General features: G+C 43.9%; 1 protein-coding gene across 3 annotated transcripts in view; it reads right to left on the bottom strand.

Moving 5' to 3' along the window:
- Positions 1 to 13,280, bottom strand: part of C2H8orf89 (chromosome 2 C8orf89 homolog) — an 83,196-nt gene that overhangs the window by 26,044 nt on the left and 43,872 nt on the right. For all 3 annotated transcript variants that reach the window (XM_033934689.1, XM_033934688.1, XM_033934690.1), the window contains exons 2-3: positions 11,248 to 11,299; positions 1,234 to 1,400 (exon numbers count right to left, since the gene is read on the bottom strand). In XM_033934689.1, coding sequence (XP_033790580.1) covers positions 1,234 to 1,400; positions 11,248 to 11,299 — 219 coding nt within the window. The remainder of the gene's footprint in view (positions 1 to 1,233; positions 1,401 to 11,247; positions 11,300 to 13,280) is intronic.

Here is a 13,280-nt window from a genome sequence, read left to right as displayed (position 1 = left end):
GTGGAAAAATGGATGACAGAATACAAACTGAAGCTCAACCCAGATAAAACTAAATTTCTACTGCTTGAAAAGGACAAAACCCCTTCTATAACTGAACTAGAAATAAAAACCACCAAATATCCCATACAACCCACTCTCAAACTCCTTGGAGTAACAGTAGACAGAGGTTGCACTCTTCAGGTGCAAATCAACAAAATCACACAAAAAGCATTCTTCACCATGCGCAACCTTCGCAAAATCAGAAAATTCTTTGAAAAAGAACAATTCAGACTCATAGTCCAATACCTAGTCCTAAGTCTAATGGATTATTGCAATATCCTCTACCTTTCTTGTCCCACCTACCTAATAAAACAACTACAGACCGTGCAGAACACTGCCCTCAGAATGATCTATTCCCTTGGAAAATTTGACCACATCACCAACACCTTCCCTAGACTCACACTGGCTTCCAATACAAGCCCGCATCCAATTCAAACTATACTGCATGTTATTCAAAACATTAAACGGAACGGCACCCACCCACCTAAACAACCGTCTAAACAGGAACCTCTCAACCAGACAGAGGAGAACCCAATCCCCTTTCTCCTACCCCCCTTTTAAAGGAACTAAACGCAAAAAGATGTACGACAACTTACTAGCAACACATGCAGCTAAATTGGATCCCACCATCACCAACCTACTGACAGCTTCAACTGACCTCAAGGCTTTCCGCAAAGAAATCAAGACCCTACTATTCAAGAAATTCACCCAAATGTCCTAACCCCTTCCTTTTCCCCTCTCGCCCCCTCTTAGAATCCTCACATCAAAATTGTTTTAGACCTTACGCCTTTAATTGTATTCCTCTTACTGGAAAAGTCCAGCTATCTTTTTGTTGTACTAGGTCCAACTTCTTTAATTGTATTTCTCTCCCTGGAAATGTCCAGTTATCTTTTTGATGTAATCCGCTTAGAACTGCAAGGTACAGGCGGAATATAAGCTATTAATGTAATGTAATGTAATATGCAAAATTTCAGCTACACTAGTGAATAACTATTACAGAGAATAATACCTTAAATACTGCATATATATTTTTCCATTTCCATGTCCATTATTTTTATTTTGCAACCAAAATATAGGTGTCTGGAAAAAATCTCTTAACGAATTAATGAATTTCTCTCAGTCACTGACAATTATAAGACATCTGTAGATTAACACTATTTGCAATTAACCCATATATTAATGTGAAATATTTACCTCTTTCTCCACCAGGTGTCGGTAATATAACATTCCTCCAGTTTCCATCAAAGGAAAACTGTTGAGATGTCAATTCTTCAGGAATCTTACTAATCGGATATCTATGGCAAGGTGGCAGTCCGAACACTTTCTGCTCTCCTTTCAAAGTCAATGATGACAATGAGCATCTGTTTCAAATATTAAAAACAGAAATTAAAATGCACATAAACAATAACTGGAAACCATAGTGCCAAGAATATTATCCCTAAGTCTGAAAACATTTTTTTTTACCAACTCATCAAGGTTGGTTTTTATGATCTCAACTACAAAGATTACCGAGGTAAGTACTTAAATCTTCCCTTCTAGTGCAATAGACACCTCATTCTTGAAATCTTGGAACATATCAAAGCATTCCATGGAATCTAGGGTGGGACAGATGAATCTGCTGAAAGAATAGAAGATCAAAGGCAGCATCCAATTTGGCCGCCACGTCCACTGTAAAATTTTGTGAAAGTATTGAGAGAGGCCAATGTGGCTGCTCTGCAAATCTCTTCAGGAGAGGCTGCTATAACTTCCGCCCAGGAGGATGCTACTCTCCTAGTGGAATGCGCCTTTAAGGATAAGGGTGGTTGCTTCCTGCTCCCTATGCAGGCCAATGAAATGGCCATACAAATCCACCTTGAAATGGTTGCCCTAGAATCTGGTCGACTCTTACAGGCTGAACCGGCCAGCATAAAGAGATGATCCAACAGTCACAACTCATTCATTACTTTCAGATAACAAAGAAGCACTCTGAGTGTGAATATCCAGCAATTTCAGGACTTCACACCTCTTCCTAGATCCCAAGGGAGTGAAGGCAGGCAACCGTACTTCCTGGTTAACATGAAAGCTGGAAACCACTTCTCGGTAAGAAAGAAGGTACAGTATACAAAATAATTCCAGATTTCAAAATTCTGAGAAAGGATCTCTGAAGTGATTCACTAGAAATGCCCACTTAACCATGAGGTCTAACAATGATGCCTGCTCCATTGGATCATAAGGTGCTTTAGAGCACTGTTCTTCAACCGCCAGTCCGCGGACCGGTGCCAGTCCGCAGAAAATTCTTGCCGGTCCATGGAGGGCCGGCGTGATCGACACGGTTAAATTTCCTGTCAGGCATCTCTTCCCCTTTCCCTTCCAGGGCTGGCGTTAGGATCGGCTGCGGTACTGCTACAATGGACAGCAAAAAGAAACACAGAAGCCGCGGGACTTTTCCTATTCCCTGCATTGCTATAGGCTTTGCCGATCCTGATCCTTCCCCCCTCTGAAGTGACTTCCTATGTTTGAAGGACTGAGACCGGCAGAACTTATAGCGAATAGCAATGTAGGCAAGAGGAAAGGTCCTGCGGCTTCTGTCTTCGTTCTGGCCGTCTGATTTAGCGGGACCACAATTGAAGGCAGGGCTGATAGCAATCGAGTTTGGGAGAGACATCCCTAAGCCCCATGGAATGGGTGGCTCCCCCGCCACTGCAGTTCAGCGCTTGTCTGAGGCAAGTCCCAGCGAGCAAGGGAGACAGACAGCAAGAACAAGCCTTTCAAGTTGCTTCCAGAGTTCTGGGCAAGGGAACTGTAAGTAAACTGATGCGAGTTAAGAACCAGGCTGTTTCCAATTTAGTGTCAGTTATGGCGAGACAAGCCAAGCAGCCAAGGAAGGGAATAAGAGATGCTGGATTCCCACTTGTTGTGGGAAGGAGATGGTAGACCCGGGGGGAGATTGGTGTGACAGAAGTGAGATGGTGGATCCCCTTGGGGGAGGATAGTTATTGGAACTAGATGGGAGTTGGAAGAATAGGGACACAAAGACAGATGCTGGACCTTGCAGGGGGCAGAGAGACATGGAAAATGCTGAGCAGGAGGCTGGAGTATGAAGACAGAAGTAAGATGTTGGACATGGGTAGAGGGAGTAGGGAGACAGAGGGGATATGCTGAACACGGTGAAGGGGGAATAGGGAGACAAGGAGAAGATGCCGAATAAGGAATGGAGGGAGTAGGGTGATGAAAGGTATCTGCTGGATTAAGATGGGGAAAAGAGGGGAGGTACTGGAATTGGATGAGGGAAGATGGTGGGTTGGCTGGCTGGCTCAGCAACGGGAAGAAAAAAAGAACACAGGAAGATGCTGGACATGGAGGTTGTAGGGTGAAGGAAAAAAGCAGACTTGACCGAGTAGGAAGACAGGTGGGAGATGCTGGACACAGGGTGGATGTAGTAAAAAGAAAAAAGAGGTTCTGGATATTGAAGTAATAGACAGAAGACAGGAAGGGACAGAAGTGGCAGATAGACTGAAGACCTTGGAAAGAAAATGAAGAAAAGACAGAAGAAAGCAGAACAAAATGGGCAGACAATAAAGGTAGAAAAAATAAATTTATTTTTATTTTGTCATTAGAATATATCAGATTTGAACTATATATCCTGCTAGAGACATAACTGGGGACTGCAAAGCCCAGGCAGTGCTTCTTTAGCTTCCAGCTGGCTTAGGACTCTCTCTGACCAGGGAGCACTCCCCTAATACTATTCCTGTCATGTGTGACTGCAGTATTCTGTTAGCATGATATTTCTGTGTAGCATTCTGTAATAATTTGGCTTGTTCAGTTTTCTTGATAGTAGAGGGGATATATGTGAAGGGAAGGGGAGAGAGGGGTTTTGTTGGTCCATGTTCTGTATATTTATATTTATAAAATGACAATTGTACAGAATATTGTTTCTTTTTATATTTTAACTAGTCTTTAAGCCCGTTATATTAACGGATGCTAGAATATATGTCTGTCTGTCTTTCTTTATTTCTGTCTCTCTCTGCCCCTGCTTTTCTTTCTTTTTGTCTCTCTGTCTGTTCCTGTTTCTTTCTTCTTTTCTTTTTGTCTCCCTCCCTCCCACTATTTGTCTTTCTTTCTATCTGTCTCTCTCAAGCCCGTTATATTAACGGGTGCTAGAATAGATTTGTGTGTCTTTCTTTCTGTCTCTCTCTTTCTCTCTCCTTGGCCGCTGTATGTCTTGTCTTTTTTGGGTTTTTTTGCTGTCTGTCTCCTTGGCCGCTGTATGTCTGTCTGTCTTTGTTTTGGTGTCTGTCTCTTTTAATCTGTCTCTGTAGCCCCCTGTCCTTCTGTGTGTGTCTTTTTTTTCTGTTTGTCTGCTGTCTGTATTTCTTACTTTTGGTCTGTCTGTGTTTGTTTTGGTGTTTGTCTCTTTGGCTGCTGTATTTTTTTTTTTCTGTGTCTCCTTTTATTAACCAGAATTCCCTCCTCCTTCATTTCCCTCCCCCCCTCCCACTACTTCCCTGTGCTGCTGCAGCGTTTCCCCTACGGTCTGGTCGCTCCCTTAGTCCCTTCCCGCCAACCCCGCTTCCCTATCTGCGGTCCCGACAAACCTGCGACTCCAGCAGCATCTGCAGCACTGTACACACGCTGCTTCGGGGTGGAGTAGTAGGTGGAACATGTTTTCTGTTTGTGGGGGGAAACTGGTTTGCAGAAATAGTGGAGGGCAGGGCCGAGCTGTGGATTTCAGCCATGGATTTGGTTTCAGGCAGAACCAAAGCTAGAGGCCAACTGCTCAGTTTTGACCAGAACTGAAACAAAAAAATGCAGCCCCTTCCCTGCCATTACAGTCATAAAACTAACACCCCCAAGCAGCCTTCCATCTCCATTGACCTTGCTTGGAAAATATTTGGCGGGTCTCCTTCAGCTTATTGGATCCAAAGTGGCCCTGACTTAGAAATTAGTGAAGACCACTGGACTATGAGGTTCCCAACACAGGTCCTGATATAAGGCTTACATCAGTGAGAAACCCTCGATTACTTATGTGTCTGTATGTGCACACACAAAGAGAGTAGTGACCTTGTGTTCCATGTTATCCAAGTTTATCTAAATCTGAAGGAGATGCAGTCTCCTGGTAAGCTTTGGGATTCCCCTTCTAAATTTTTACCCTGAGACCCTGCATGTGTAAATCGGGTCTGCTCAGCAGCAACACTAACTGCACAACACTGAGAGGATTTAAAATCAGTCTATGAAAAATGGTGCCTGACACCATCAAAGGAGAGCCAATCAAATCTGGCAGAGTAGCACAATAGCATGACTGAAGCAGCTGCTGCTGAGATGCTGTTTTTACATGCAAGTAACTATGATTTTCTCTTAGAAGTAAGCCTTATAGTCCCTTTCCCCCCCACCTTTCCCTTCCCACAGTCCCAACAAACCTGCGACTCCAGCAGCGTCTGCAGCACTGAACACACGCTGTCATCAGGGACGTGCTAGAGTAAATCAGGGCAGTAGAAGGTTCTCTGGAAGTTTGCTCGGCGTGTACAGCAGTTACGTTTGTCTCGCATGTATTCTGGTGGTTTTCTTTTCTTTCACTATTCTTTACTCGCACGGGACCGATTGGATTGTTCGAAAAAACCCAACAATTTGTACATACCGAGCGGGCATAATGGCCGTGGCACAGTAGCTGCCCCCGAAGTTAAACTTTTCAAGTGGTACTTACCAGGACTGCGCATTCTTGTGTACTGGACTGAGAATCACCTGTCACTGAGAAGCCGACCATATGCAGCGCGGGGGAATGGGCTTCCCCTGTCACACCGCCTCTCTTCTCTGATAGTCGGTAGGGAGGGGGGTCATAGGAGGGTCTTAGCCTGTGTGTGTTTGACTGCGGGGCCTTTGAGTGCTACCGTGCGGTGGGGGAGAGGCACAGACTGCCAGCTGGGGGTGGTGAAGGCATAACTATTACCTTACCCTCTTCTACCATCTCTGGAGATCTGAGGGAGGGAATAGCATCTGAAAACGGGAGTACAAAAGGAACGGAGTTGTGGGCGAAATGAAATTTGTACTCTTCCTTTTCATATGTAAAGATGTTGTTTCTTTTCCGATGTCATATTTGGCGGCTCCGGATGACAAAGTTCATTTTTTTAGATCGGCGGCTCCAGATGATAAAGTTCATTTTTTAGATCAAAGCCGACGCCGCAGCTCCTCTCTCGATCTCCGCCTGGTGTGGATCGAGAGAGGAGTTGCGGCGTCGGCAGCTTTGAGCTTAAAAATGAACTTTGACAGGTAATTTCAAGTGTTCAAGCCTGATGCTTGGTAAGCGCGCATGCGCATCCTTGCCGGCACATCCCGACAGATCAGATCTCAGGGAACATGTGGCGAGAGTGCGCATGCGCACTTAGCATTTTATTATTATAGATAAAATACTTTCAATATAAAATCATAACTGAGGCTTGTGCGAATGGGATCAGATGGTTTGGCGGTCCATGGGTATAAAAAGGTTGAAAAACACTGCTTTAGAGAGCACTTGCAGGACAAGATTAAGACTCCACGATGGAAAGGCGTGTCATGCTGGAGAATGCAGGTGCAAAGCCCCCTTCAAAAACCTAGCCACATCTGGGTGCAAAGCCAAGGACTTCTTGCTGGCACTTGAAGTCTGAAACACGAAAGACCTGTTATTTAAACCTTGAGAGAGCCCACCGCCAGACCTTTCTCAAGTCCTTCCTGAGAATGCTAGGACCAAAGAAATAAGAGCTGAAACTGGATCCTCACTCTTGAGAACACCAGGCCAGGAAACACTTCCATGCTTTCACACAGATGACTAACGTTGATTGCTTCTTCAATTGTAAGTTGATTGCAATCAACTTGTCCAGATAGCCTTTATGTGTTAAGGCCATGCCGTAAGACCAAAACGTTCCGGATTCTGCAGGGCAATTGGGCCCTGCGTGAGCAGCCCCGGATAGAACAGGAGTCCGAAATCCTGGTCCCTCTATAAACAGACAAGATCTGCAGCCCTGAATGTGGCCTTACCTACGTACATTCTGGTTCAGCAGGAACTTGTCTAACTTTGTCTTGAATCCCTGGAGGGTGTTTTCCCCTATAACAGCCTCTGGAAGAGCATTCAAGATTTCTACCACTCTCTGGGTGAAGAAGAACTTCCCCTTTTAACTTTAGAGAGTGCCCTCTTGTACTCTCTACCTCTTTCCGGGGGGTGGGGTCTCTCTCTGAGTACTGCACTGGACATCCTCTATTCGTGTATAAGATTTTTGTTACTGACATGCATTGCCTTACACTTATCCCCGTTAAACCTCATTTGCCATGTCGCAGCCCATTTCTCGAGCGTGTTTAAATCATGTTGCAGGTCTTCACAATCCTTCTGTGTCTTCACTACTCTGAATAACTTCTTATAGTCCGCAAATTTAATCACCTCACTTGATGTACCAATTTCCAGGTCGTTTATAAATATGTTGAAGAACACGGGTCCAAGCACCGAACCCTGCAGCACTCCACTTGTGACTCTTTTCCAATCCGAGTATTGTCCATTTACCCCCACTCTCTGTTTCCTATCCGCCAACCAGTTTTTAATCCATGTGAGTATTTCACCCTCGATTCCATGGCTCGCAATTTTTCGAAGTAGTCGTTCTTGCGGGACCATGTCAAACACCTTCTGAAAATCCAGATATACAATGTCGACCGGCTCACCCTTGTCTATCTGCCTGTTTACTACTTCAAAGAAGTGCAGCAAGTTCATCAAGCAAGATCTTCCTTTGCTGAAGCCTTGCTGGCTGGTCCTCATCAGATTGTGTCCGTCAAGGTGATCAATGATGTGGTCCTTTATCAGCGCCTCTACCATCTTTCCTGGTACTGAGGTCAGACTCACCGGTCTGTAGTTTCCCGGATCTCCCCTCAAACCTTTCTTGAAGATCGGCGTAATATTCGCCACTTTCAGTCTTCCGGAATCTTTCCTGATTTGATTGACAGATTGGCTATTAATTGAAGTAGTTCAGCTATAACCCCTTTCAGTTCCTTGATCACCCTTGGATGGATGCTATCCAGTCCTGGGTCTTTATCATTTTTAAGCCTATCTATCTGCCTGCATACCTCTTCTAGACTGATCGTCAACCCTGTCAGTTTCCCATCTTCCTTTCCTGTGTATAGCCAGTCGGCTTCTAGTATGTTGTATACTGTATATCCTCTTTGGTAAAAACAGATGCAAAAAATGTATTCAGTCTTCCTTTAGCACTCCCTTTATTTCATGGTCATCCAATGGCCCCACTGCTTCCTACGCGGGTCGTTTCCCCTTAATATATTGAAAGAACAGCTTGAAGTTTTTGGCCTCCTTGGCTATTTTTTCCTCGTAGTTTCTTTTGGCCCCTCTTACCACCTTATGGCACCTACTTTGATATTGTTTGTGCTTTTTCCAGTTTTTGTCCGTTTTCAACCTTTTCCATTCCTTAAACAAAGTTTTCTTGTCTCTGAACGCTTCCTTCGCCGCTAGTGAGCCACGCTGGTTCCTTGTTTTTTTTTCCTCTTGGATCCCTTGTTGATATACGGTATATATAGAATTGTACCCTTAGAGGAAGAGACCCCTGGTGCCAGCATTGCTACGAATCCCGAAGGCTGCAAGTGGCCACTGTTAAACAAATATGCTTTATACAGTATAGTTAAGAATTCTGGAGCAAAACCATGCCCAGGACACCCCGAGGTCTCTTGTGGTCACTCCCACGTCACTTTTTAGTGTTTTGTAGCAGGTGCACGGCTATGCTTCATCAGGGATACACATTTGCTCTTTCCCAGCTCTAACCAGGACTTTTGGCCTAGAACTCAAGCCATCTGGGATTCCATACTCCCAAGAACTAGTGGAAGTTAAGTCTATGGCTCCAGCCTCTCTTCATGGGGAACACAGATGCAAATTTGGCATGAATCCAAAGCATCCTAGCTTGAGAAGTCCATCCCACCTGATATTAAGCTAAATCTAGGTATTTTAAGGCATATAGAGGCTTTTATTTTTAAATCAGGAAATTCAAGATGACCACCGCAGCAGAGATTTTAGCACCAAAAATGGCCCATGGGAGCTACACTAAGGGTCAAAAATAGCAATTTTGAGATTTTAGGGGTAGGGGACCCTAAATCTAGCCCCAGCATCCAAAAAAATCAAATTTAAGGACCCCACCCCCTGATTTTCTCCCAAATACTATCAGTCTTGTACTGACTGCGCTGTGATATGAGTTGACTGGCTGAAACTAGTCAGAGAAATGAAAGAGTTTCTGCCTCAAATAAGTCTGGAAACTGGACTGCTTGCTTCTTCTCAATGCCTCTCCAACTCAAAGACCTCAACCCTCACTAGAACTTGTGGATAAAGAACCTGGGGCGAGCTTTCTCCCAAGAGAATGGTCCCTGAGCTCCCAAACTGTTAGTGCAGGCCAGCCAAGCAGTTGCACTGCAAAGCAATCTGTCCCCCTTGGCTACATACTTGTGACCTCAGACCTTAGATTACTCCCGAGCCTATCACAACTTAACTTCATCCTAGGCCCTCTTGACTCATGCACATTTACATCATGTAGGTATTTAAACATCTCTATCACGGAACCAGTTGCATCAGTTGGCTACCTGGGAGGCAAGGGATGTTGGGGGGGGGGGGGGGGGGCGTCACGGAAGAGGAAGCTTTTGTTCCTGAACATCTGGGAACCCTATTTGCAGTCCTTGCACCCAAAGGGTCATAGTGCTATCTTAAGGTGGTTGTCTTAATCTGGGCAGTTTGCAGTTGATGGAGTAGAGAGTCTCAGGGGGGAGGGGTGGAGAGTACCTGGGGGGGTTAGTTATGGGGGGTTGTGTTCTCTTGGTAGTTAATTTTTGGGGGGTGGGGGGTATACGGTATTATCTGTTTCTACTTTGATTACTCTTTCTTGGTTCAAGTGGGGGGAGAATGATGGATGGCCTGCTCCAGGGCTTATAGGAGTCCAGGACCCTGGTTTATGTTGTTAGTGTCTCTGGAACGAGGTCTGTAGGTGGATTAGTTAGGTAGATGGCTTGCATTATGTACATATAAAATGTTGATGACTGTTATTTTGATGTGGATGATGTTCCAGTGTTCCTTATTTGCCTTTGATATCAACTGTTTGCTTCTGCTGTTTTGCGGTTTTAATCAATAAAAATTGTTTGAACATAAACATCTCTATCATATCTCCCTTCTTCCGCCTTTTCTCCAAAGTATACATGTTGAGATCTTTAAGTCTGTCCCCATATGCCTTATGATGAAGACTCCATCCTTTTCATATCTTTTTGAAGGCGCGGCCTCCAGAATTGTACACAATATTCTAAATGTCTCACCAAAGTCTTATAAAGGGGCATCAATACCTCCTTTTTTTTACTGGCCATACCTCTCCCTATGCACTAGCTTTTGTTGTCACCTTTTAAACATGTTTGGCCACATTAAGATTATCACATACAATCACACCCAAGTCCCGCTCTTCTGTCATGCACATAAGTTCTTTACCCCATATCCTTCACAGGGCCAGCCTGACTGCTATCTGCCAATGCCTAAGACAGCAATTTGTACAGTGGTCAGCATCACTAATCCAAAAACCAGCACAAGTGGTATGAAACCTAGACCACTTGCACAGCTCAGACCTGTCATGTCATGTCCTGTCCCCTAGAATAGAAGTTTGGAGGAAGCAGGACACAATAGGCCTAGCATACAGAGATGGTCAAGGCCCCACTTTGGCTGCAATGACTCTAATTTCAAACCACAAGTCCAGATGGTAGGATACTGCAGTAGCAGCAGCAAGGAGTGCTATAAAGATGTGAGAAGGTCTAGCAGGGGGGAGACATTAGACACCTTTTTTGTGGGTGGGGGGAGGAAAGGGAGAATGCTGAACACAGCTAGCCCTGATGCTTCAAAGAAGAATATAACCTCTCAACAAAAGATTAAATTACTACCGTAATTATTATCTCCATAAATCAGCATTCTACCCTTCTGCAGAGCCTACTGGGAGAAAAATGAGTTGTAAATTCCTGCAGCAGCTTCCTGTAAGTCTACTGGATCCTTCTCACTTTACTATTATATATCCCTATGAGAGTATTTAGCATAGACTAATTCCGAGTCAGAAGAGCTACTTTAACAGTAACATAAAATATGCTCTTCACAGCAGTTACTTAAAGGTAACAATTTGAGACTTCTCTCTTTCCTGGTTATGCGAATTCTTACTATTACAATATTAGTGAAAAACATGCATATAGTAAAACACTCACCTATTTATGAAGCATGAATTACCAATGCTCATGGAGTCTTTCCCCGATAATTCTAGTACACAAGACAAAAAAAGTAAAATATAAAATTTATTAAACACAATGGGTCTTACATTCAGCTCAAGCGATTACCATATAAAAGTTAGTCGCTGGCTACAGAACTTACTATGTATAAACAGATAGTGAGTGCCACTAATTACATATTAAGTGATGAACACACTGGCAAATATCCATTTACTTTATGCCTGATATTTGACAGGTTCCGCTCTTTTGACAGGTCTAAACCAAACTAATTTATCTCTTTTGCAACTGAATATTACCACTAAATGGTTAAGTTCTTGCTATCACAGTCGGAAGAAATGGACAACGATTTAACTGAACACATTCACAAGATAGCTATGAAATGGGAAGTATTTCTGATAGGTGATTTTAATATGCCAGACATTAATTGGGCTGTCGCCACTGTGGGGTAGCCTAGAAGGAAGGAGACCTTGGATTCACTACAGGAAGAATTGTTCCAGCAGCTAACAACGGAACCCACATGGGATACAACTATTTTGGACCTGGTGTGTACAAAAGGGGAAAGTGTTTCTGATGGGCGATCATTTGGTAGCTAGTGTTCACCGAATGGTGTAGTTCAATATTAAGATGCAGGAGGAGAGTATTCAAGATTGACTTTAAAAGAACTAACTTTGGAATGAAGTGGGGGGGGAATGCCTTAAGGAGGAGTCGGTTGGATGGGAGCGGATGAATGAAGTTAGAACAGTAGTGGATAAAACTAAAAGGAGCCCGTTTAAAGGCAACAAACCTTTATGTTAGAAAAGTAAATAAAGGTAAAAGGAAAAGAAGTCCACTTTGGTTCTCAAATGTAGTAGCTGAAAAGGTAAGGGAAAAAAAAGGTAGCCTTCGTAAATAAAAAGACATTGCAGAAAGAGGAAGACAGGCAACAATATGATGAAAGACTACGAGAAACAGGAAAAGCTGTTAGAAAAGCAAAGATCCAAATGGAAGAAAAGAAAGCCAATATGGTAAAGCATAAGGCTGAACTGCTTAATTATTTCTGTTCTGTTTCCACAGATGAAAGGGGTTGGACTGCAGAAAAAACAAATATTAGAAACATAGAAGTTGATGGCAGAAAGGTGCCATGGCCCATCAAGTCTGCCCACTCTAATGACCCACCCCCCATGACATCACCTCCCTAGAGTTCCCACATGTATATCCCATTTCCTTTTAAAGTCTGGCACGCTGCTGGCCTCAATCACCTGAAGTGGAAATTCATTCTAATGATCAACCACCCTTTCAGTGAAGAAATACAACTTCCTGATGTCGCCATGAAATTTCCCACCCCTGATTTTCAGTGGATGCCCTCTTGTGACCGAGGGACCTTTAAGAAAGAAGATATCCTCTGCTATCTTGATACGGCCCGTGATATATTTAAAAGTTTCAATCATGTCTCCTCTCTCTCTACGTTCCTCGAGTGAGAGGAGAGGAGAGGAGAGGACACAGTACTACTCTAAAGGGTCCAGAGAAGAGCGACTAAGATAGTTAAGGGGCTGGAGGAGTTGCTGTACAGTGGAAGATTAGAGAAACTGGGCCTCTTCTCCCTCGAACAGAGGAGATTGAGAGGGGACATGATCGAAACATTCAAGGTACTGAAGAGACTCTACCCAGGAATAAGTGACACTTCTGGTCAAGTGCACCTTTAAAGAGACCAGTGGCTGTTTACCACAGGCAATATATGCCAAAGAGATGTCCATGCAAATCCATTGAGCAATAGAGGCTTTAGACACTGGCTCACCAAGTTGGGAGTAGCTGGTAAGCATGATCAGTAAGGTGAAAGCCATTTGTCCTTTCCATAAATTAGAGCAAAACCTTGCAGACATCCAGCTTCTTCAAAGCTGTCAGACCCCATGGATTGAAAAGCAGGCAGACAAACCTCCTGGTTGATGTGGAAATCCAACACCACTTTAAGAAAGGAGAGTACGGAGGGCGATGCCTTTATCCATGGTTCTGAGGAAAGGATCCCCACAGGAAAG

Source organism: Geotrypetes seraphini, chromosome 2, assembly GCF_902459505.1.
Source record: "Geotrypetes seraphini chromosome 2, aGeoSer1.1, whole genome shotgun sequence".
Classification (NCBI taxonomy): domain Eukaryota; kingdom Metazoa; phylum Chordata; class Amphibia; order Gymnophiona; family Dermophiidae; genus Geotrypetes; species Geotrypetes seraphini.
Note: the sequence above shows the minus strand (reverse complement) of the source record. Positions and strands in the feature narration are given on the sequence as shown.